The sequence below is a fragment of the Sinohyriopsis cumingii genome, chromosome 19, assembly GCF_028554795.1.
Source record: "Sinohyriopsis cumingii isolate HCF-2022 chromosome 19, ASM2855479v2, whole genome shotgun sequence".
Classification (NCBI taxonomy): Eukaryota; Metazoa; Mollusca; class Bivalvia; order Unionida; family Unionidae; genus Sinohyriopsis; species Sinohyriopsis cumingii.
The window spans coordinates 17359679-17386749 of NC_142979.1; the positions used below are offsets into that span (position 1 = coordinate 17359679).

At 34.8% G+C, this 27071-nt stretch overlaps 1 protein-coding gene across 2 annotated transcripts in view; it reads left to right on the plus strand.

The window, feature by feature from the left end:
• Positions 1–656: 656 nt before the first annotated feature.
• Positions 657–27071, plus strand: part of LOC149775203 (TNF receptor-associated factor 4-like) — an 87456-nt gene continuing 61041 nt past the window's right edge. Inside the window, exon 1 of one of the 2 annotated variants that reach the window (XM_089944279.1) lies at positions 657–1157. In XM_089944279.1, coding sequence (XP_089800405.1) covers positions 1015–1157 — 143 coding nt within the window. In that variant the 5' untranslated portion in view covers positions 657–1014. The remainder of the gene's footprint in view (positions 1158–27071) is intronic. The other variant, XM_089944278.1, reaches the window with a different exon arrangement.

The following is a 27071-nucleotide window of genomic DNA, read 5'->3' on the forward strand; positions in this document are numbered from 1 at the left end:
AACAGACTCTTGTTCATTTCAGGCAAATGCTCTCCCCCCCCCCTCCATTTGCATGTGCTGTAAAATTGCTGTAGGGGGGTCACTGAAAGTTTGACAGTTGTTGACAAGGGGGGGGGGGGGGGTAAAAAACTGCCTAAAAATTTTTGACATAATTAATGGACGTCCCCTTACAAGTTTAATTTCTACAAATGCAAAACCGTTGTGTCGATTTAAGAATTGAAGAATTCGCTTTATATTGTCCATCAAGGAAAATTATGATGATCAGAGACTTAAGGCTAGAGCGTGATAAATTTTGATTTCATTCTTCTTCAAATCATAAAAAATGAGTGATGTTTGTGAGTATATGTTAAAATAGCTCACCAAAGAAAAGTGCGAGAAGGATTTATTTAAATTTAGTGGTAAACAAGCAAAGTTTGTATCGTATCGTACTAAAAATACAACTATACAAATAATGGGATGTTTACTACTCTATTGTAAGAAGTGATGCAATACAAGTAGCCTAAAATTAGAAGTAGGTCATCCATGAAAAGCATTTTTTTCTGGCGGCTGATGTCAGAAAATTAATTTCATTGGGTCATTTTCTATTTTCGTCCAGTCAGACCAGACTGAATTGATTAACTCTACATCAAAAATCAATAAGTTACTTTCAACGACACGGGCCATCACTGGATCCATTCTGCCTAGTTAATATTTTAACTGCTTGAAGAGACTTATTGATTCACATACTAATAAGACCAGGAAAACCGCAATATCTACTCAACTGACTAACGATACCGGAAATATAGCTAAGCCTACCTTTAGAACCAAAACAATCACCAGCTGAGTTTCCGCGTGTGGAGAGTATAGTATTATCGGTGTTACACACACGTACACTGAAGACGACAGCTGGCGTTTTGTAGGCAGCGAGTTCGTGTATATTATCAGCGTTTGGGTTAGATTTGCCAGCAGCGGGATAAATTTATGCGAGTTGCATGTCGTGTTTGGTAGGAATAGAGAATGGAATAAAAGGACAAAATGCCTGGACATACGGGATCGTTTCCTCATAAACTAAGAAAAAGGTGTTACTGTCTGTTGTGTCATCTGCCGATGAGAGACCCAGTTAAAGTTACTACGTGTGGTCATCGATTTTGCGATCTTTGCTTGCAGGAATACTTGAGGTAAGTTCAGTTTTCAGAAGAAAAAAAAAATGTAAAATAAAGAAAATACTAAGACAATGATTAATCACTAGAGGAACTATTAAATGAGCATGATGTACGTTTTCTTTCATCATACAGTAAGTAGGTGCGCAAAAAGCGAAATGTGATTTGGTAATCACGTTGGATGTGTGACATAAAGGGTGGTGGTGGTGGAAGAGGGTAGGGTACGGGCACTGGCGGAATTATAATGTTCGAGTTTTATCTGACCTTCCCAACACAGTTTTCGATATTTCGACAGTTATGACCCAATATATGAAACGAGGGGGAAAGAGCAGATGAGATTGGGACTGGACCTGACACAGAAAGTGTTATTCCTCCTTATAGAAGATAGACCCATCCCCTTTCCACTACCATGCCCTCCGATTGTTGGCAAAATCCCGGTTTTGTAAGAAAAATCTGCAATTATCTTCATGTAGAACTATTTATAGTTACAGTCTAGTGCTTAGCAATGTCATTAACATTTATAATATTACTCTGATGTTATTTGTCCTCTTGACATGATACCTATGTGTACAACGATAAACGCGATAGAGCATTAAAAATAACTAGTCGTCGAGTGTATAGGGCTGTATTCATATTTAAAATATTCTAGGCTCTATCAGATCTCGTATCAAAAGTTATCTGATAGAAACAAAGGACATGCTATTTAGTGAGGAGTTTTGTTCCACTTGCTATTCTACATGTTGAGGGTGTGTGTAAGCGTTAGCTTGTCCAAGGTGATTTCTAATTCTAATACACACTTGAATATGTCATAGACCTTCCCAAATGTTTGTTTGTGTGAGTAACTTATTACTGACTCCCACGTTGTGGTTGTAGTTTGTATGCCCTGTACTACATTGTAGTTGGGTCAGTATTTTACAGCATGTTTTAGCAGTGCGAAAAGTGCGTACTAATTCGGCACTATTACCGTATACACGTATCCGTATATCACCTGTCTCCAGCTTATCAGACGTTTATGTTGCAAGCAGGTCCTTTATTGTCTCGCAGATATGCCTGTTTGTTTGTATATGTGTGTGTGTGTATTAGCTGTTTGACTTAGTTATCTTTTGTAGAATATACGTGCATGTATTACATACTTAAAAGAAAACACGTGCATGTCAGCTTTGTGAAAATCTTGTTCCTGTGCAGATAAACTCTGTTTTGCATTTATATTTCTAACTTCAAGTATGTAAAGTGTTGAATTTTGAATTGTATTGAACCTTGAAGTTGAATGCATTGAGCATTAAAATTGTATCACACATAAGCCAGAAAAGTCTTTGTCAACCTTTCTTCTTTTCTCCCCCCCCCCCACGTTGTCATTGTTAAACTTTAAAGGCTAGCATTTATGACCCAGTGAGATTTGACCAGGGCATTGCAACGCTGTGCTGAGAAAGTAAACATTTGAGCTACCAACCATAACCACTTGATAGGAACCCATGTCAAATTATCATTTTCAAAGGAAAATTGACATGTACCATAAGCTGTCTAAAATCAGACAAAAGAAATGATTATCTTAGGAAAAATTTAGGAACCGCTGCTTATGATTGGGCAGAGTCAGTTAAGGTGTACACTTTAGTAGTAATGTGAATTTAAAATGACGACCTTGGTCAAAATTCTTTAGTCTAAAAATTCCTGAGAAAGAGACTAGTTTGACTCCAAGGAAACCTAAAAAAAATAGTGCTTTCCTAGTTAAGCAAGAAAAGGGGACCAGGTGGCTGTATTGTAAGAAAAGATAGGGTTTAGTGCTAGGATGCACAATTTCTGAAAGAGAACAGCATTATGGAACAGCTTTCTGGGGAGAGACAGGACAGTCCAATAAAATGAGTGATGAGTTCAGAATAAAGGACTAGGAAGTCTAGCAAGGGGTAAAGGGTAGAGGAAATAGGAAGATGTTGATATACAATCAAGGGAAGAAGGTGATGCAATCAGTCGTGGACATTGCGCTCTTTTCACCACACGTTATTAGGATGAAATAAATACAGATTAGACACTGCTATTAAATTCTGTTGACATAATTTAAGTTGAATTGGAATTGCTGCTATTGATTTGTTTTAATTAAATTTGTTATTTTTCTTGTCTAAGGGGGTTCGTATTGCATTATTTCTTCCCAATAGTCTTGCTCAGTTCTTCGTTGAAATTCTATCTCTCCACTCCCACCAGGCTATAATATCAAGGGAGGTCATCTTCTAGATAACTCCAGCCAAATCCAATTAACCACCCCTTTTACTAAGAGGGCGACGTTACAAAGTATTTTTTTTATACCTATCAACCAACCAGTTGACTTTATAATTTAATGTTGTTCTTGCACTTCAAGTAATAAAAAAGGTAATCACTGCTATTCTGCACAATGGACAAGTACAATACGTCGGTCAAACACAAAACAAAGATGACAGTTTTACATTTTTACAAGAACCTTTAACAATGCTTTGGTTTATTTGGCCTGTTTTCTTTCCAACCTCTGTAGAAGGTTTGGTTTTGTGGTTGATAATGCCATATTTCAGCATGAGGGCTGTAGATGGTGGCCAGTATATTTGGTTGGAGAAAGAACTCGGAAAGAACCACTAACTCACCGGAAGCTACTGGCAGGCTTTTTCACATACCCATATTGGTCAAACTGAGACTCCAACCACACAGACAGACCACTTAGCTACCTGGGGTCCCCAGTCTTAGGAGAAATTATACTGCAGTGTGTAAATTTTCATTTGTAATGTTATGTCTCCATAACAAGAATTTCAGAGATAAATGTTGAAATCTGTAATCTGTGGATTTTATTGTAAATCTGATTAAAATTGAATTATCTAATGGACACCAATATGACATAGCTGGTTTACCCTTTGATTTACCAATCAGATTATGACTTTTATGGAAGTAAAGAATATCACTCAGAACATGTCTTTTTCTAATGACAACTTTACCTAACATGAAATGCAACACCGTATTTGCTAAGTTACTAAAAATATATTTACAGTGAATTCCAAAGGTCAGCAGAATGTGAACCTTTATTGTTGCTTCAAAGACTTACTTATTTAAAAATATCTCAGTTTTAATCAGGTTGATTATACATGTATAGACCCTGATATGCCAACATGTGTAACCAGTAGATCAAGGTCTATGCTGTTTTATGTTGGACTTATATGCAAGTAACTATGGTACTTGTTACTTCCTATTGAAATTTAGAACTAAATCTTTCCATTGTTATCTACGTTTTGGCATTTGTCAACATTTTATTATGCGGTTTAACCGTTAATATGAAAAGATTACTTGCATGATAGATTTATACAATCCTCTAAGTGTAAGGCAAGAATGCATTGTTCATCTGTATTGTTACCCTGGATTTGTGAAGGACTTTGACCTTGAAATGTGAAAGCTTCCCAGAAATGTGTTTTCTATTGCACTGTTTTCAAAATTAGGGTCGGTAGTTTCTACAAATATCATATATATATATATTTATATTCATAATGTACTGCATTTAATGACTGGTCTAGACAAATTCACTTTGCACAAATCAATTTCAGGATTATTAAAAAAAATTACCTCAGGGGGGAAAAGTGCTTGGGTTGCCAAAGAAAAACAAGTATGGTTGGCCAACAAGAAACACTGATTTTTTTTGCCTGATGTTTTTTTAAATGTGTAGATGCGTAAAGTTGAAGAGTCCCCAAAACAGCTGTTCGAGGTTCCAGCGAACCATGACTTTGTAGTACAGTAGTACCATCACAGTGAAGTCTTATAGGTGGTCTTAAAAAAGTATTGGTAGTGCATAGAGTACAGTAGTACCATCACAGTGAAGTCTTATAGGTGGTCTTAAAAAAGTATTGGTAGTGCATAGAGTACAGTAGTACCATCACAGTGAAGTCTTATAGGTGGTCTTAAAAAAGTATTGGTAGTGCATAGAGTACAGTAGAAAATAACATCAGGTTTGTGAAACAATGAATTTCATCAGCCTCCCAATGTTGTGCATAATTTTGTGGCATGGATAGATTTTAATAAGCGGGCAGAAGTACTGTGATGTTTTTGTACACTGTAGACCATCTCTGCAGAGTCTATTCTAGATCTGAATACAGGGGAGAGAAATCTTATTCACCACCCACAGCCTCAAATTCCATTTTTTTAAACCGAGTTTTTTCTAAATACAAAAACAATGTAGGAATTGCAAATATGATGCACAGGATATTGCAACAACAGAGCACTTGATATAAGCATCATGTTTGCACATTTTATCCAAAGAGATTTAAGGAAGTTTAAAATTTGTTTTAAATTACATATTTCAGTTTAGTTCTTATACTCTCACAAAAAAGGCAAAGTGTTTTATGTTATGGTAGGCAACTTGTACTTGCGATAGGTCTTTATGGTACTGAAGAACCATATCAATTTCAGTCAAAAGCTGAAGATTACTCAGGTAGAAGAAAAATAGTTTATGTTCAATAACTTGAGTTTTCCACCATCTGCAGTTACTAAGCTATATGGATGGCTTTTACTTGGGATACGGTAACCCTATCAACATTAGGGTCAAAAGGTCAAAGGTCCAAGTCACAGTAAATGAAAGGAGAATTTTTTTTTCTTCTCCATAATTATTTTAGTTCTACCTCATATACCTGCACCAAACTTTGTAGATTGCTTGCACTTTTTGGTAAGGATGAATGCTATCAAAGTTGGGGTCAAAAGGCCAAGGTAACTGATTGAAAGAAGAAAACTTGTGTTCACACAATAACATGAGTACTTCTCTTAGACCTTTACCCAGGTTTATGGATAACTTACATTTCATGTTTGGTAGAAGCCTGTTGATTTTGCAATAGAAAGGTCAAATGTTAAGGTCACTGTGACTGTAGACAAATTTCAATCTTTTACATAGAGGACTATTAAAAAGGGTGTGGGCATATAATTTGACCATTAGAATTTCTCATGTTAAGCAATCACTCCAAGTCTTCCAGGAAATTGTTCCTGCTGAAAGTACAGTTTATGTTTTATTTTGATGCATTTAATTAATATAAACCCTGTTATAGACAAATTCCAGATATTTCATGCATGTCAGATATTACAGTACTTGTTGAGTGTGAGAACACCCATTCTAATGTGTTGTGTTTGGTTTTGTGGGATTTAATGCCATTATTAGAACATGACAGGTTATACATGGCAGCAGGAAGAACCTGGGACAACCTGGGAAGAACCACTGACCACAAGAAGCTTTCTCAGATACCTATGCTGATTGAGCCGATACTTATGGCAACTTACATGGACAGAGGTGAGATGTGTTAGTCACCTGTAAAGGCAAGCACCTTAGACACAGGACCTCTCATTCAAATGGCGTCATTTAATTGAATACACAATGCATTAGTCGTGGTCACTTAGCCATTTTATAGCATCTAAACATTGGGAATAATGATGTTTGTGATGCCATCTTGGTATGGGAAGTTTGTGTTTTGCAATAATTTGACAAAATACCTAATCAGATTTAAAAAACTGAGTTGGTTCCACACCTGGAGCATTCTACCCAGTTCTTATCTTAAACTCAGAAATAAATGTCAAAATTAGAAAGTTATATGTTGACCATGTTTAAATTTTGTAGCCCAGAGAAGCGACTTAAGTATAAAACTCCATGCTTAAAAAGCCACTATATTACTTTCTTGCTGTCGTCCACATTTAATACTATATTTTGTAAGCAGTCTTGCAACTTGAGGGAGTATAACATTCTCCCCCATCCCAACAGTGTCCAGTGTCCTTGAAAATTGACTCAATCCTCATGATTATTATAGTGGGAGAGAGGTTTTGGTTATATTTGTACTAAAACGATTCATGATATTATATAGTAACGTTGTGGGCTACCTGACTCTAATAAATGGTAGACCACATCAGCAAAATGGCAGCCATGGGCTTCAACTATAAGATTTGTCAGAACCTCATGATTTGTATGCATTCTGCTGACGTTTTGGCATGATTTTTAGAAATTGACATGAATTCAGCAATTGTGTATTCCAGTCTCAAGACCCTGTCTGACCCGTATCTCCCTCAGTTGTGGACCCAGAGGAGATTCAAGTGATTCAATTGAACCCCTAATTTTCAGCTGACATAAGTACATGTTTCACAGAAGACCCCCCCCCCTCCACTAAAACTTGTCATATTAGGCAAAGAAACTCACTACAATCAAACTGCATGGCAAAAGTCCTGTAATACTAGACAAGTTTTCAGAAATATAGCTGGGGTGCTTGAAGATCCAGTTTTGTGTAATTGTGTAAAATTGTTTAAGTTGATGAATATTTTATATGCTGTGAGATACTTAGGAGTTGGTTTCACAACCAAGTACACATGGTATGTAAGTTAGGACTTGAATACCTGTCACCCACTCACTGGGAAGGTAACAGGTGTGTTTTCTACTTGTGTCATGTGTACACTGTGAAAGTTGTATAATTTCACCAGCACTCATCTTTTGCATTCTTTACTTAGAATTTGGTTAGAATCTTGTTAAATCATAAATGTTTGTTTAAAAATATACACATTATGATTTCTTTCAGGAGCATTTGACAGTCTTTATTAAGGCAAACATGTTTCATTAACAAATAATAAGTACAGCAACTTTTAAAGAAACAGGTAAACATTTCAAAAAGCATTTTCACTAGTAAATTTAACTTGTATGAAATCATTCTGTGGTTTGATTCAAGGTCATTGATGTAGTGGTGCTGCAAAAACAATCCAAAAATACAAACACAAAAGAATGGCCAACCGAGGCCTTATTCAAGCCAAGTTTTTTTAAGAGTTACCAATGCATTTTGAATCTTCGGATAGTACAAGATTTGCTGTGTGCATGCATTTGGAATTTAGGGATAATACAAGCTTTACTCTGCATGGATTCGGGTCTCGGGTTTGGCCATTGTGGGTATGTGAGAAAGTTTGCCAGTAGCCTCTTGTGGGTCAGTGGTTCTTTCAGGGGCTTTCCCTGGGTTCTTCCTCCACCATTTATACTGACCACCATGTATAGCCTCTATCTTGTGCTGAAAAATGGCATTAAACTGCAACAACAACAAGCTTTACTGGAACTGGAACATCCTGGACCTTTTCCATAAAGTTTAAATAAAACAACTTGGATGAAATTGGTCACCATTGAGAACTATGATCTGAACCCACTTTCATTCATGTGGAACAATATGGTGGCAGAAGGAGACAAAGATGCAATCAGAAAATTCTCAGCCCTTTCGATGATAATGTCTATAGTGCACTCCACCAGAGGCATAATTCACCCAAAACATAAAGTCGATGAGTATTCCTACAACAACTTTCAAAGTTATTTTACAGCTTGTCAGAGGTTAACAATTTGTGATCAGGTCTGATATTTACAGAATTCATTTTTTTTTAAATATCAGATGTCCATACTTGAATGTGTGTGGTAGTGTTTTATGGCACATAAGCACATATATGCTAGTGCTCAAATTCTGAATGTTTTTTCTTCCAGTAAACCTGATTTATAAATGGGAGAATTGAAAAACTGCAGTCTATTTAGCTGAGGAACATTCTTTAAGAATGTATATTGCTACATTTCAGAGATGGGATATTTGCATTCCAGTGTGTGTTCACATTGAGGAATGCAGTAAATATTTGGCTATTTGACAAAACTTGTGAAAATTAAGTCCCTCAAATTTCCCTCTTCTTAAACATAATTGGCAATACAGTTGCAACATTTAAGGATGCTATTTTGAACATCAGCTTAGCATTTTATAAAACATTGCCTCTAACTTTGAAAGTCATACTTTAATTTACAGATATACAGTATATATATTTGAGCTTGGGCAATGTGTCATTGCATTATAAATTGATTGTACTGAAATGTTAAATTAATAGGAACTCCACCAGGTAAAAAGTAAAGTTGTTGGAGTGTTCTCACCTGGATAGAATTTGTATCATATGCCTTGAGGACAGTGCCAGATATATATATACAGACAGTAAATTGATAATTGTAATTAAGGAGATCATTTTACCAGTATACCCAATTTTCAGATTCCTGTCAAATCGTGATTTGAATAGAACGAAATAGCTTCTTTTCAAATGATACATACACAGGTATTTAATCACCACATTTTTGAATTACTGTTTTCATACATTTCTATTTGGGTTTTGATTTAATCTATCTGTTTATATCAGTCCTCCAACTGTATTCATCCTTGCTTAAAATAATTACAGCTATGAAAATGTGGTTCTGATTTCCACACTTTATCCCCTATCCAATAGCAGATGATCTTGACACTAATTAATTCCTCTCTAATTATAGTATGATGTTTTGGTTATTACTTCTTTGCTAAAGCTTTGAAGTTTTGAGGGAAAAAATATAGAAGGGTGTTGGGAGAGAAATATAAATTGGGAATACAATTGCAACAGTTATTTGAACAAAATACATTTTAGGTTAATATTAGGGATTATTTACATTGAAATAGGGACTCATTTTCAGCCCCATATTACCCCATAAAAGATAATAGGCATGCTCCAAATCTGCAATTATTTCTGGGTTTTTTATATGTAAAAAAATATGCTTTCTAAGATTTATATGTGACTGAACTATGTTCAAAATTGTCTATCATCATAGACATATATTTCATTGTTCACATATACCTTTTGACATCTTTGGACATCTCAGATAGTAACTAAATACCTGCCCACCCCTTTAGGGGGTGGTGTGATTGTAGAAACTACAAATAGAAATACAGCCGGATGTAAAAACCTGGAATATGAAGGTACGAAATTCGTACTGATAACTATTAGCATGAATAAATGGGTTTTATAGAGGCTGAGAAAGCTAACAACGAATTTACATAAAAAAATTTGTACAAACACAAAAACATATTTATTATATGCTTCAAATCAAATAAAGACTTTAAAAACATTTTTTTAACAACCATCATTTATATAGAAACTAAAACTTAATTTTAAAAATTTTAAAATTCATTTGATTTTAAACAAATGATTTTAATGGGCCCTACTGATGAAATAAATCACATTGATGATTACTTCTTTATAATGTCAAATAACAGCAATGAACTTGTGTCTAGTCTAGGTTGTGGCATTCATGTTAATTGCTATAAGTATCTCAACAGATTGTATTTATATAATGTATCATAAATTTCCAACCCTTCCTTTATTTCTTCATTAAAACCCTTCTATATATGCAGAAAATTATCTCATTTTGTTTTAAATTGAGGGAAATTTCCTTCCTCCCCATTCAATTATCTGTTTTAAAATAGACCCTGGGTTATATAAATGGAACAGTTGAAGTTGCATTGTCAGCAAAGTTATCTGGTAGCAAAAACTCGGCACTATCATTTTGTTGAAGATGCAGTTTCTGTAAGTATTCCTTATATTCAGTAGCCATAGTTCCAATATGTTAACCCTATCTACACCTTGGTGGACTGAGCAGCTATTTCTGTGCTTTGGGTCTGTGAATTTCATTGGATGCGGTGCCACTGCATCTAATCAAAATTAACTTGTTCAAAATTTGAACACTTGTCCTACATGATCGAGACAAGGGGAGCACACAACTTGAATGGACTCTTCAATAATTCATTACGGAACAACAGATCTTAGGATGGAATAAACCTAGATCTGCCATTGTATAATGGAACAAGTGATTGTGGAATGGAATAAACCTAGATGTGCCATTGCATAATGGAACAACAGATCTTGATAGACTAAAAATGTAAAATCTGCCATTTCATAACAGAAGAACAGATCTTGGGATGAAATAGATTAAGATGTGCCATTTTATAATGAAATAACAGATCTCTGGGCCACTCTTTGTTCTGCTCGAGATTCTAAGTGAAAAATGGCAGAACATTATCCATCATTTAGTTGAAATTTGGTGGAAGTTTTCCCAACAAACATATGGTGATTAAACTGGGTTTTCTTTCTTGATAACTCTTGTCATTTCACTGTTTCAGCGCTGCACAAGTAAGGCATGCTTTTTGTGTTTACATTGTAGTACATAAAAACGGAAGATATTTTGGAGTTGGAATTGCAGCAAATTGTAGTGGGTTGCATAGTCAAATATAGGTGTGTAGATAAACCAGCGTGCAGCACTTAATGAATGCTGTTTTATCTTTGCAACAACAACCAGAACAAAAACAAACCATTCTCAAAGTGCAATGGACTCACTTTTAACATATTTTAAAAAAATTGGTCAGTGTTATATAACAGCCTTGACAGATTTGTCTAATTTTAGTCTCTATAAATTTTTAAAAATCTGTAGCATTCTTAAATGGCATTTCAATCAGTGACATTCAAGGTACATGATTATATTACATTACTGATACCAACTCACAGTAAATATACATGATTACTGGTATCAACTTTTCTGCAGTGCAGAAATTCACAACTTTTGCAGTTGGTAAGAGAATCTTATAACTTAAATTGTTCATGAATTCAGTTAGAAATTTTGTTTTCTTCTTACAAACTTTGATAGCAAATTTTAACATCATTCAGAGTTCCCAATATGTGTCCCAACAGAGACCCAAATCTGCTATCACATAATATGCTGGCAGATTGTGGTTTGCTTTATTTGTTCTAATCATTATGCTTATATAGCTGTATTTGCTCTGATCTGCAGGTGCATTATGCATTGACTGATCTGTGTATGTGCCATTTGGATTTTGTAAGTACTGATGGTAATTAGCATGGTCAAGCGTTTTAATGAATTCAAATGTCAAGAACTCTTCAGAAAACTAACTTAAAGCAAGTCTTGAATAACTTGCCTTTACCAAAAACTGCAAACAAGGATATCGAGTGATACTTGCTGTAAGCACCCCCATGAGGTACTTTGCTTAGGTGTCATTTTGAAGGGTAACAAAGAAAACATATAACCTGAGTACTGAGGACACCTGATGAACAGTGTGACTAATATAGACAAGTGATTGCATAAATCAAATCTTTGCTTAATCAGTTTAGAAATACTGTTTAGTTTCTTAACAAGACATGGCTGTCTTACATTCATCTCTGTATGGGTATTCTGCTGCTGATTTACACAATGAAAACAAAGGTACATTAATTGAAAGGAAATGATCTTGAAATATAATGTTTCTTTGATCTGTATGATTGGGACAATTGGTTTAAACATGTGACTGTTGATGGAAAATCCAGAAAGATTTTATCTTTGTTTAATTTGAGAGATGTTCAGATTGGCTCACAATCAAAACAAAAAGAAGAAATCAGTTAGTGCAAGAGTAGGAAAATCAGTCCTGTATTCCCATAGCTACAATCAATCAATTCCAGCAGAAGTATGAAAAACCATCCTGTAATTCCATAGCTAAAATCAATCAATTAGGGCAAAATTTGACAAACAGTCATGTCATCATCCCATAGCTAAAATCAATCAATTAGGGCAACATTTAGCAAACAGTCCCATGCTCCATAGATAAAATCAGTTAAAGTTACCATAATATGCATCTATTATTGATATTGTTCATTATCAGAATGTAAAAAGCTCAAAAGAATTAATGTTTATGAACAAATTAGCAGTTATCTTTCATTCAAGTCCATTAGATTTAGATCTACAATAGATAAGTGGACATGTGAAATAGCAACGATAATTTAGAGCAGATGCATGATCTTTCAAATCCACCGATTTAAGATGCACAAAAGTGAATGTACAAAAATAGCAGCGATAATATTTCCTACTTTTTAAGGTCTAACAAAATTTGAAGCATTTCTCATTTTCCAATTTATAATATAATTTTCCATGCAAGAGATGACTATTTAACAACTAGATATGTAAATTATTTATGTAATTGGCTCATCCATTTTCATGCATATTGAGTGATATGTGTGATATAATGGTGCAGATGTATTACAAGGTTACGACAAGTATATTCTATTGTTAATATTCATTCTTCTGAATGTTTGCCATATGGGCAAAGAATACAGTTGGTTGTAAAAGCTTCTATGCATTGCTTTGGTTTATGGTGTTGGATGAGGATTTTGTGTTTTTCGAAAAACATGGATCAATCAATACACAGACAGACACACACACATATATATATATATACACACACATATATATATACACACACAGCCCAATATGTACAGACATATAATTATAATTCAATTTGAATGATGGTGTACAAAGTCCTATTGATAAAATAGATCCACGTTTGACAATAGTTTAAATAATGGATGATTAGAGCAATCACAAATGATAGGTGCAAATTAAAACAAATACAGGGCATTCCCTCAGAAGATAATCATAATGTCTATAGATCACTCTCTTTACTCTGGAATTTTGTTGTATGATCTGAATTAATTTCTTAGGTAGGATTTTTGTTATCCTATTAAATCCATGCAAAAATTATTGTTAGATGTAATGATCAGAATGTTTGATGTCTGGTGTGAACAAGAGACAGAGGTATTGCTTGGAGATCATGAGCTGTGGAAAAATTAAACCACAAACCTTTCTTGAAAAGCTAAGAAAATGAAGGGGCCTCAGGTGGCCAAGTGTTTTAAGACACTTGCCAGTATCTTCCTGTGGGTTGGTTGTTTTTGGGTGGAGGTTTTCCAGGCTCTTCCTCCACTAAATATACTGGCCACCAAATGTAGCCAGTATGTGATGAAAAGTGGCATTAAACCCACAAAACCATAACTCGAGAAAAATTACTGGCAGAGAAATATAGAGTGACAAGAAAAGTCACTGTGCATTGTGGAAAATGTTTAAAAAACTTGGGGACAGGTATTTAAAGGGACAAATTTAGTTATATTAAATATATTAAACATGAAAGACAGGATATCTTTGATCCAAATCATGTGTCTGATATTTTTTATTACCTTTTTGCAATATGTCTGCAAAATTAAAAGAGGCAGCAACCAATACAAACTATGGCCTACTTAGGGAATAATGTATGTGCAAGATGAAGTATCCAAATTTTATTTCTACACTTGATCCGTCAAAGGCAGCAGGAATGGATTGAAATGGCCCAAGATTCCTAAAACTGGCCAGTCATGGCCTACAACATTACATATCTTAACAATCCAAGTATTAAAACTTATCAGTTCTCCCACAGATGGAAGGTAGATAAAACACCCCAGTTCAAAAATATTGATATATGAGTTATGTCAGTCATATTAGATCCATTTCAGTTCTACCCACTCTTTTCAGTTTAGATGCAAAAGAGCATAACTGTCTAATGGATTTCTTCAGAAACTACAGCTTTTCGTATAAAAAAACAATCAGGATTTAGGGCCATATGCTTGTGTGAAATTGCTTCAGTATTGTTATAAGGCAAGAGGGTTCAAGACTTAGATGCAAGTAAGATTATAGGTACATTCTTTGTAGATTTTAGAAAAACATTTGACTTAATGGAAAGTGATATTCTGTCAAATAGTACAAATGTGGAGGGATAATTATGAAATGGCTTATGACCCACTTGTACATTATGGTGTTCCTCAGGGTTCAGTACTAGGTCCTTTCCTATTTCATGTCTTTAGTATTGATCCATCTCTTTGTAAAATGAGTGTTCAATAGCATATCTTCCTTTTGAGATGCACTGTTGTTCCTAGCTCTACAAAAAAATCATTTTGCAATATGCCATAATTTGGAAACTTGGTCCAGACAGAATGCCATGATTCTAAGCATGTAACAGACTAAAACTAACCCAAAAAGGCTTAAGATTACCTAAAACACTCCAGCTCATTTCTTAATATATGACATTCCTAGGTGTTGATAACAAATTAACATAAAATGAGCATGCTGTTGGTATCCAAGATTAAATACATTTTCCTTGCTTTCCAGAGGTAAGTTTTACAAAAGCTATATTCAGTCCTACCATAATCAATGTAGTATTCTTTGGGCTAATGGCTGCCAAACCTAACCAAGATATTTAGAAATGAGCATTTAGGTTTACCCTAAATGCCAAGATACCAATTTTGCAAGGGACCAAATAGAAATAATGGTTACTCTCATTTATGAGAATGTCTAAACTTTAGTACAATATTTCAGACACAGAAGGCACATACAAACACACACCGTATCTGCAAAATATTATCAATCCACAGAAAGCAAATCCAAATTTTGACCTTGTTAGTGTTTTAAAAAAATGTCAGAATACAGAATATAAAAACTAAAGAAATAATTATCTCAGAAATTTTTTGCAAATTCTGGCCCTCAGATATGGAATAGTTCACTAGAATCAGTGAGAGAAGTATCATCGCTGAATATTTTTCATCAAAGAGTACGAAATTGGCTATGCGATATTTCAGTATGATCAAATGTTTTACATGTACCTTTACTTATACATAATAGATGGACCAAAGGGAGACAAGATTTGTAAACTAATTGGGTTACTGTTTGAAAAATGGAGACATTATTTGTATTAAATTATTATTATTATTATTATTATTAACAAACTGTTTGGCTGAAGTCAGTGTTTATGCACCCTGTTGCTTAATGAGTTATTGAGGAAGGGGTTTATATCACTGTTTCAGTTTCCATTTAACAATTGCTTTGTCTAAACTATAGGGTTTTAAACTTGAAAAAATAGAATAAAATTTAACCAAGAGTCTATGATTTAATTAATACACACTCAGCTTTATGAACTTGAAATTGCATACAATTAGCTTTGCACTTAAATATGTGTACACTTAAATATATATACACTTAAATATATGTTCATTTTTAGTATTAAATTGTTTGTTATTCATGTTTTATGGTATAGCTACCATCAGGAATAAGCTTAAGAAAATATTTCCCTTCACTGGCAGGTATGAACACTGTTGTACGAGAAGTACAAGTTCTGAATGGATAAATAAGTTATTATCATTACAGCCATAACACTGAATGCAAAAGAATATGTATTAGATGTCAGGAGTCCTTGGTTAGGTAGCATATAATTGGTTGTCATCATGATTATTTTACAGCTAATATTATTTTGTAGCAAATTAAAATGCTTTAATATATGAGACTAAGGTAGATGATCCATAATCTATACGGTAGATCTGAAACACTACAAAGTAAACACTGTTTACATTAGTTTTTCAAATTCACCCTTTTTACCATTTTGTGATGTCTCATTATATACAAAAGGATGGCTAACAATTAAGACTTAAGATTTGCAATATGACACCAACCTCTGTTGTGAGAATCTTTATGTTTTGGGGTAAATTACTCTCAAAATTGTTTTGCAGTTAAAATGACTTGTGACTATTGTTAATATAATACATGTAGGTTGCTATGATATAACATTATTAATATAGCACATATAAGTTGTTATGATATAACATTAATATAATACATGTAGGTTGCTATGATATAACATTAATATAATACATGTAGGTTGCTATGGTATAACATTTTTAATACAGTACATGTATGTTGCTATGGTATAACACAAGCTAATCCTTTTATGTAGTGGAGAACTTAGAATTCTTGGACAGCATTTTGCAAGAATCCTAAAGTGCCATTATTTTGGATTCTGGATCAAAAAGACATTGGGAATAATAGCTCTGATTAGAATTGTTTTAATTTAGTATTTGATATACAGTTTTGACGTCTGAAATAGTGGTGTAACATTTTATCTGCGTACCAATACATTAATATATTTTTATATTATTATTAATTAATATATTACGAGTCATATTGGTATTTTAATGATGTGTATTAGTTACTGGTTGGTGAATTGTATTTGTTGAATCAAAATATTACTTGCTATTATGAAATAAAACTATAACTAGTCAAATGAATGGTTTATGTTCGGCTGAAAGAAGTTGTTGTTTATTAAGCATGAACTTGATCATATATTTGTTAAACAGGCAGTAAGTTGGACTTTCTGTGTATTGAAGATGCTTTTTAGCTATGGTCAGTCAGTGGTACATTTTTGTGATGAAAATATAAAAGCTAATTTGCAAAGAGTTTTTGGAGTTCTCACCGGAGATGGGGGTTTTACACATGGATCATACAAGCTTGACAAAGCCATGAATTTGAACGGTTGCCTTGAAAACTTGATTAATTTTTAAAACATTGATTTTATTGTACAAATAATTTCTTGAAAAAGTCCTTTAATTTTTTTTAAATAAAAAGTCCTTAAATTTATCATAAGGAATATAAAACTTTAAAAACTGAATTATCACTTTTTAAATTTGGTTTATTGTTATTTATATATGGAGAAAGTTAAAGTTTCCAGAAAAAAATAACTCTTAGTTCTTCATTAAAACCATAGGAAATCTTTGAAAAAGAACTCTGAAGGGTTGTATGAACCATATATATATATATATATATATATATATATATATGAAAATGCAATCAGATTAGAAGCAGATCTCCATTGTTATATATGAGGGACATTGGAGATCTGATTTTAATCCAACTGTATGAAAATGATCCCTCATTTCTCATTGGCAGTCCAAGTCTGATGGTACCAGACTGTCACATCGATAGCTGGCTACGTGGAGTAAACTGTTGTTTTTTTTTAGATGGTTGTTTATCATAACATGCCTAAAGGGGTACAGATATACCTTTCCTTTGATAAATGATTTTACCCTCCTGATCACTCATATTTTACAGTTGTCAGACTTGCCCAAGTTGTGAAAAGTTTAACTTGTATGGGTGGTACTTTGTTTAAACTAATTTAGCATTTACGAGAGGAGGACTTAAATCCACTTTCAACATTATTATCTGGGACAAGTTTATTTTGTAATGTGACAAATTTGGTCACAAAATGTCTTTATTCAGATGAAACTTAGTGAAGTACACAGTGACCATGCATGATATGGTGGTGTTCGCTTACCCTCACATTTGTTTGTACCGCCCGCCCCCCCCCCCCCCCATTTTAAAAACGAAAAAGTATCAAGGATATAAATTAAACCCGAAAACCCCGCACAAAACGTGGCTATTTCATTTATCAATTTATCTTTTCTAACCTGACTATAGACAGGGGGCCCAAAACGTAATAACTTATTTGCGTTTCAAACCCAACGAAAGCTCTCGATGATAGCAAGCAGACTTAACACTTCTTTTCTGGTTTCTAGAGCAGCCTATTCGATAAAAACTGTCGCCTGCGTCCAATACTTAAAATGGTGGTTTTATTTCTAAAAGAAATTGAACAAATAAAAGCAAGAGCAACTCTTGTATACATGTGTTCGAAGAGATCTAACTCCAAAATGTACGGAATTAATAGGATTACCAAAGACGGTGAAATACGTCACATTTGTTGCTTGAAAACGTTGACTCACCCATGCAAATATGACGACCGTGTTACTAAAAAAAAGACCTGACATTTTTAATTTTTATTAAACTATAGAATTTAAAAACTGATGGACTAGAGAACGTCGTATGACACATGCACACAACTATACATGTATAATAAATTATTCAATCAGTTGCATACATAATACATATCTTTTTTTTCTCAGAGTAACTGCATGTCCTTTTTCTGTGATTGACGTAATATCCTGATATTACAGTTGCGAGTTGTTTTCTTCTACTGTTGGCGAACAAAAGCGGCGACTGTCCAGCCATGTCTTTGTTATCATGCAATGGGAATATGGAAAAATTAACGTTTGATAGAAATATATTATGATCGTCTAAAGTCAATATCACCAATGTAGTTGCCGCTCGGTGTTCGTTTTTTTTTTTTTTTGTGTGCAAGAAAAAAGAAATTATTAAAAATCGATTATGTGTGCAGAAACTGTCATCAACGTTTTGTTTTTCCTAGCGATGCCACATTTATTGAGAAAACTATGGATACTTTTAAAAAATGAAATGTAATAGAATAATCCTACTTAACAAAGCTTATAAGCAGTAGTTGAAACAGGTACTTCCCACATCCTTGACGTTCACGTGCATGTTCTTTCTCACGTTTACCGACTTCGTAAAATTTTCCCGACAGTAAATGAAACCTTTTTTTTTTTTTTTTTTGGGCACCAGACAGATCCCCTCCCCATCCTAGCCAAAGCTTTAAATGGTTTTTATGTGTGTTGTAATCCCCAGGATATGTTGCTTGTTGTTTTAAGTTAATTTGAAAGAAGTTTTATGTTATTTAGAAATTTGGAATGGGGTATTTTTAGAGGTCCCTAGTGTGTCTATAGGGTTGTTCATCCGAGAGCGATTTCAATTATTCTCTCGGAATTCCTTCCCTAGTAATTTAGTTGACCTTGCTAGGGTCGCCTATGTCCCGTGTGTGCTATGTGTGTGTGCTATATGTTATGATGCTATTTTGTTTTCATGTTGGGACAGCATACTGTGCCAAATTTATAGTAAACCCAGTTGTCTTATCTGCTCCCGTGTTTATATATACATCGGGAGTATTCATACAATTTTGAATTTCGGCGGCGAGCGTTATTTAATGTGTTAATTTTAAACCATATGGGTTTATATGAGTGCATTAAGGATGATCACTCCCGCATATAAAGATTTGATGAGACTGTGTCCGAGGTGGGGTTCACACTTTCTATAATTGGTGTATGTCTCCCATCTCGGGCAGGTCTATCTTTAATTTGAGTCCAAAATTCCGAAATATTTATAAATAGTACACCCTTTCGGGGTTTGCACAGAAAAGAGCTGTGTGAAACCGAGTCGTTGTAGCCTTATTTTAATCGCATTCTCAGTGGTACTTGTGACCAGTAACTTGCAATATTGTGGTGAATAAGAAGAGTGGAGCATTAATCGATAATCTGCCTGCAGTTTGCACCAGTCTCCAGCATCAACTGCTTGCAGATCTTTACCTGTTGCTGAGACAGTGACGTTAAAACATCGATCATTGGCACACGGCCAGGCGCCACGTGTTAATTATTTGTGTTTTGATTTACACTCCGTTCAGTACTCATTGTTGAAGGTAAGGATTTTCTCATTTTTTTTACTTAACTAGTATACTTTTGTAATATGTTTATGCTTCCTTGGGAGAGGTGATTTGTATTCAAAACAAATTTCATTCATGGATACTTTGCATTAAGTTTATATGGTAACGACAGACTGGTATGTAAAACATGAGATGCCTTGCAGACATAAATAAACTCAAGTGTGTCCGATTGTTTAGTAGTACAACAATGCTTTGCATATAAGGTGGCAACTAAAGCTATTGTGTTCAAAGGATCAGTATTTGAGGCATCCGTCCTGGCCTTGTATTGTTACTGTTGTATTTGTTTTGCTAAAAGCCCATGCTAACTCGGGTATGGTAATATCTGTCATTTACAGGAAGAGAAAAAGAAAAGCAGCAGTGATTAATAAGATGTTACACACCTGTGATACATGCCGCTGCTTAATTTGGATTGAAACAAAATTTGTTGTATAAACTTCGTTCCATACTAAAGACCAAGATTTTCATGAGTGATACCTCATAAAGTTCCATCACTGAGCTGACATAAAAAAAATTAAATCGTACACGATGGAAGCTGGTACACTCAACAAGATTAATATTTTACACTATCTGCGGTTCACCCGTAATGGGGTATGTGATGCATGATCAGCACAGTACCAAATCATTTCCACTTTGTTCTATATGAAGGATTGCTTCCAGTTTCGTATGAGGGTTTACATCCACAGATTTTTCCATATTCATCCGCGTTTCCTCTGACCCTTCCCACCTCATTTTAGATATTTGGACTTTTACATTGGGGTGCTATTGAAAAGTTGGAACTTTGCAGACACTATGCGGTGTCGGCTTAGGGTAGTAGCTTAATAGCTGGCCTAGCAAACTTGAAAGACATTTCATCAAGCAATACCTTCATGAAATCGTTAAGATTATTTTTTCTCAGAAAATGCATATAACATTCACTATATGTTTATTCTGCTGACGAGACAAAACTACAATGTTGAGGAAGTTTTACCTGGAACTCTTTGGATTGCTTGTCATATGACTACCCAGTTATCACAACCTACTTGTCTCTGACAGTAGTGGTCCAATAGTCACTTGATGTAAACAACAACCAATTTCCAATGCTGTTGTACATAAAATTTGAAAATATTAAGTGAAAGTTGTTTATCGTTTGTAAAAAATTGTAATGCACTATTAATTTTCAGCATATTTTTTTGGAGAACAATGACCTGAAGCCTGTTGGTATCATCAAGTACTGAGCACTTGTAAGGGATGTTTTCATTGGTATCATGTTGCTACTGCAATGATATGTGCTGTCTGGTGAATCTGGCATTTTCCAGGTTGCTGTGACAGTGACAGGTTTCTGGTGGTTATTCTCTGAATAAATATTTTGAGAAGTTGGTATTCTTTAATTTTTTTTGTACATATTATGCAAGTTTCATTTATATTTTTAATTTGTTTTCATACAACACTATAGGAAATGGGTTATTGTTTACATCCTCTGCATTTAGAGATTGTTTGGTTGCACATCTTGGTTAATTAAGCAAGTTAGGTTTCTATGAACCCGAATTTAGGTAATGAAAAAATTTAACAATCCTTACCATTTTAGTTACCAAGTGTTAACCAATAGTAGTGTTTAGGAATCTGATAGCAAATTATTGAGTAGCCATTTGTACAGAATGGCAAATCATAGAATGTTGACGTACTTCAAATACTCCTTTATCCTGTTAGTAGGAGGTAAATAAAACAAAACTGCAGTTGAGGTCAAGGTTGGATTTACTGAGGACATGTTCTTACTGCCAAACTTTCCATGACAGGTTGCATGCATCACCTTTTATGGCCTTTTTTACATGAGGTAAGAATAACCTTAAAGGAAGTAAGAAGGCTGAGCACAATTTACAGTTTGAGATAAAGGGAAAAAAACACAACTTTACAACTATACTATTTGTAATCTGCATAATTTTGTATAGATAACAAAAGCAAGGTATCAATATATTATGGATTAATTTCCTTTAATAAAATCTTAATGTGATAGGATTTATATATATGTGTGTGGGCAGTGTGAAGTTAATAAATAATCATAAATGCATTAAAGTTTTGAACCACATTTATTTTAGTTTGTTAACAAAGTAACTTGTTGTATCTTGATGAAGTTTTAGCTTAATAATGGTTTAGAGACAAATTCCCATTTAGTTTAGCTTTGTTCTTGGCTGTTTTTGTTTTGTTTTGTTAGACTGACAGGGTTTTTCTTTGCTAGTTAGGTGCAAGAATATTCAGCCATTAATTTGTAAAGCCATATTTGAATACCCAGAACAAATACTCAAAACTGTGGTAACATGTAGATAAATACTCAAAATCCTGGTAAATTAGGTAAAACCCTCAGGTGTTGTCTTTGATCTTTTTGTCTACCTAGGTAAGGACGTTTAAATCAATTGTCTAGTAGCCTTTAAGTGGCATGACCATACAAAGGAGGAAATCCATGGAAAGTGAATCACAACTTGCCTTAACCTAATCATAATGCAGGGCAAAGGGTTGAGTGTTGTATATTATTTTTACTATTTAACTAGATGAACAAGAAAGAAAAGGTTTTGGTGGGTTTTGCCTAGGGTTTGTTAGTTTAAACTTATTTGAAAATTTGATATGATGTGACATCTACAATTACAGCCAAGACGTGTTAAGTTCTCATTGGCAGGATTACTATGGTCCGTATATATGTAAACAGTATCCCATTAAAGCAGTATTTGCTGTCCACTGCTTCAACAGATGTTCTGTGGTGGCTTGCTGCGTCCCATACTTTAATTTCATTATCTTTGTTCATTTGCACATATAGTATTTGATGACAGTATTCCTATTCAGCGATGCTTCAGCCAGCTGTTTTCACATATGAAATAATGGCATCTTAAAAGCTATATCTTAGTAGATGATTGAAGACTTTGCAAATAAAATACATACACAATAAAGTTTTTAGTGTGTGTGTGTAATTTGGAGTTTTATCGTAACTTTAACAATTTTTCAGTCATATTGCTATGATGTTTGCAGTGTGACAGTTTATATTGATGTCTAGCATTGGGGCATCATGCCGCAGACATGTAGCATAATGTCCCACCAAGTCACATTATCCTGACACCAGGCCGACTAGTCCTAACACTAACCTCTTAATGCTGAGTTCCTAACGAGGCACCTGTTAGTACCATTTTTATAAGTCTTTGGTATGACTCGGCCAGGAAACCCACGACCTCCTGCATCCGAGGTGGATGCTCTTACCACTTGGCCACTGGAGTGGTAACAGTTTTTAGCTCCACAGGTCATAGGTCAGAAGAGTAATGGGATGGCCTGTGTTTTTTTTTTGCCATTCATCTGATTGTCAGCACTGCTACTACCACTTGCCATGGATACCTGCCTTTGTATGGCTATGCTGCTTGAAGGCTGCTAGATAATTGATTTAAAGGTCTTTACCAAGGTAGATAAAAGGTCGAAGTGGTCTAAGACTCTGTGCGAGTCTCAGTTTGACAAAGATGGGTATGTGAGAAAATGTGCCCTTAGCTTTCAGTGGGGCAGTGTTTTTCTTTGGGGTCTTCTTAGGTTCTTCCTCAATTAGAACATACCAGCTACCATATATAGCCTGTCATGTGCTGATAAACCCCACAAAACCAAACTTAAAGTGATTGGAGGATTGCCATGAAACTACACATACATTCACACGTGAAAATGGTGCTGCTGAAATGTGGTCACCATGGCAGCTATCTTGAACATTTTTGTTATTGCTAAATCCTAAACGGAACATCATATTGACAGGATTTTGAGGATTTTGACCAAAGATGTCCAGTTGGTCCTAAATGAAAATTGTTGTGTTTATGCATCCAATAATCACAGCAGCCATTTTTAATATCTTGTTATCACTACTCCATATCATGGACATAACAACATTGGGGTTTCATTAAAAGACTCTGAATAATGTTTAATTCTTCAGTAATAAAAATAGTGCTAATCTGAAATCCATTGTGGCCACCACATCAGCCATCTTGAAAATCTTGTTACTGCTAATACTCCTGAATGGAAAGTCACATCTGTATGGGTTTTCACTGGAAGACATTTTGTGTTATCTGGTTGGTCTTAAATAAAAATTGTCCCGATCTGATTTCCAATATGGCCACTAGTGGCCATCTTGAAAATCTAGCCACTACTTGTCCTCGATTAAGGGTATTATCAACATTGGATTTTTATCAGAAGACATTATACTTGGTACTAAATAAAAATGGTGTATGGTCACCATGGCAATGAAAATCTTGTTGCTACTCATAAACTGAAAGTCACCAGAAGACTAATAATGATGTACTTGGTCCTGAATGAAAATGGTTATGATTGGGCTTCCAGTATGGCTGCCATAATGAAATCATTGAAAGTCTTGTCACAAATTTTTCTAATCGTACTTGCATTATCATCAAATTTTGGCCAGAAGTCTTATAATTATGTTTAGGTTGTCCTAAATGAAAACAGTGCTGATCTTACTTCGAACACTGCTGCAACAGTGGCTAATTAAATCTTGTCACAGAAGAATATCAGAGATAGTTTCAATACTTGACACTAGAAGAAAAAATATGATACCATGAATTCCTATAAATTCATTTTGGGCAGTAGAGCATAGGTTCTTAGAGGGATTCTTATTTCATATATTTTGTGATGGAATTGAATATTGTAATATATTTTATTGTCATTTTTAGATTTACATGTGTTAAGATGATACATGATAAATTGCAAAGATGGACGATTGACTTAAGGCAGAATTTGCAGCTTTCTTATTTTCTCTCTTTTTAAGGCCATTTATTTTCTTTCATAAGTGTCTTGGACCGCTCCGGTGGCCTAGTGGTTAGAGCGTCCGCCTCGGATACGGGATGTCGTGGGTTCGATCCCCGGCTGAGTCATACCAAAGACTTACAAAAATGGTACTAACAGCTGCCTCGCTTGGTGCTCAGCATTAAGAGGTTAGTGTTAGGACTGGTCGGCCCGGTGTCAGGATAATGTGACTGGGTGGGACATCATGCTACATGTCTGCGTCATGATGCCTGAGTGCTAGACATCACTATAAACTGCCACATTGCAGACATCGTAGCGATATGACTGAAAAATTGTTAAAGCTACGTTAAAAATCCAAATCACATCACATAACACACATAAGTGTCTTGCATCAAATCAACTAAAATGTTTCAAAGTTAAAGAAGACCACCATTGGATGAATGGTGGATGATGAATGGTGAATGGTGAATGATGAATGGTGAATGGTCAAATTCCTTTGCTTATCCTGATAAATAAGAACCATTGATTGTGCTCATAATTTTTGGGAGTTGTCTTGTTTGGGGAGTTGTAACAATGACCTTTCTATTCACTAATAAAGGGACTATCATTTAAAGCACAAGGTCCGAAGTCTGCTGTTGTAGTTGTAAGGTTTAACGCCATTTTTCAGCACAAGATAGGCTATACATGGCAGCCAGTATAGATGGTGGAGGAAGAACCCGGGAAAACCTTGGAAAGAACTACCGACCCATGAGAAGCTATTGCAAGCTTTCTCACATATCCACATTGGCTTATCCCAAAAATTGAACCCATGCAGACAAGTGAGATGGCAGTGATCTATAACAGTGAGTGCTTTAGACCACGCAGCCACTTGGGGCCCCCTGAAGTCTGCAACACTGCAGGAGTTGTTGTGGGATGTATAGGCATGATGAGTAATATATACATGCACATAATTTGGCACTGGGAAAATGGTGAGGATTACAGATCACTGAGTACGTCTGGTACGACAAGTTATTTTACGGGATTGCAATGAAACTTTACACACACACATTCAGCCAAAAGTTGAGCATTTAAAAATGGTACCACATTTGGGCATACAGTGCATGCAGTCAGATGATCATGTTCACATACATACTAGTAGTCGGCACATTTTTAAATCTGTACGTCCATTTGTACAAGTTCATTGTCACTACTCCTCCTAAACTACTTGGAAGATTGCCATGAAATTTTACAAACATACATTCATTCCAGGTTATTGTTAAGGAAAATGGTGCCACTCAGTCATACAGTATGGCCAGTTGGCCACCATATTAACATGGGATTTTCACTAAATGTTGCCTGGTGGTCATAAATGAAAATGGTGCAGACTAACAATATGACTACCACATCATTGATCTTGCAGTCATTACTCATGCTGGGTGGTTGATCATATGAAACTGGTGCCTATATGAGTTTTGAAATATTTTATTCCTAAATGGATGGTCGTATCAACATGGACTTTACAGCAAAATACATCTTAGGTTGTCTGGTTTGTCCAAAATGAAAATGATGCCGATCTTATATCCAAGATGGCTGCCATGGTGGCCTTCTTAAAAATCTGGTTATTGCTTAAGAGTATCAGGGATGGTTTCAACACTCAGCAGTTAAAGTGAAGAATCTGTCTTTGATTCCTGGAAATTCATTTTGGCTAGTTGAGTGTCCGTACTTAGAAAGACATCCATTGTAGGAGGGAATAATGACTTTGTAATGGATGAGGTTGATTTAAGATGACTAAGTCATTTTTTTTTCTATCACTGTCCTCTTGGAAAACTGTTCAATGATATCAAGTATATATTCCTTCATTCTTGTTTCTCCTGTGTTAATATTGCATGATGTATGAATCTCCAGCATATATCAATATACACATGAATATTAAGAATGGTTTGACAATAGCCAATCAATGATTGAATTGATATGCAAGTAAATAACCTTTTCATTAAAATTTTTAGTTTGTAAAGTTGAGTTAAGAAAGGTATTTAACTACACACATATTTTTTGTGCACTTGTTTTGTACTGCAAGTAAATTTTGTGTACTTGTGATCTGTCAGCGAAAGACAATTTTTCACCCCAGAGGGAATCTTTTTCCAAATTTGATATATTATCCCATCAAAAAGTGAGTTAGTCATAATTTAAGGGTACCATGAAAGCAAGATTTGGTGGAAACTATGGCCCATTAAACCTGAATTTCATTTTCAACTTTCCCTTTAATGAATGGTCTATCCTTTCAAAAATAATACCCTCCAGTTCAGCAGAGTGAAATTAATTTGATAGCAATATTTGATGAACAGTGCAACATCTGCTC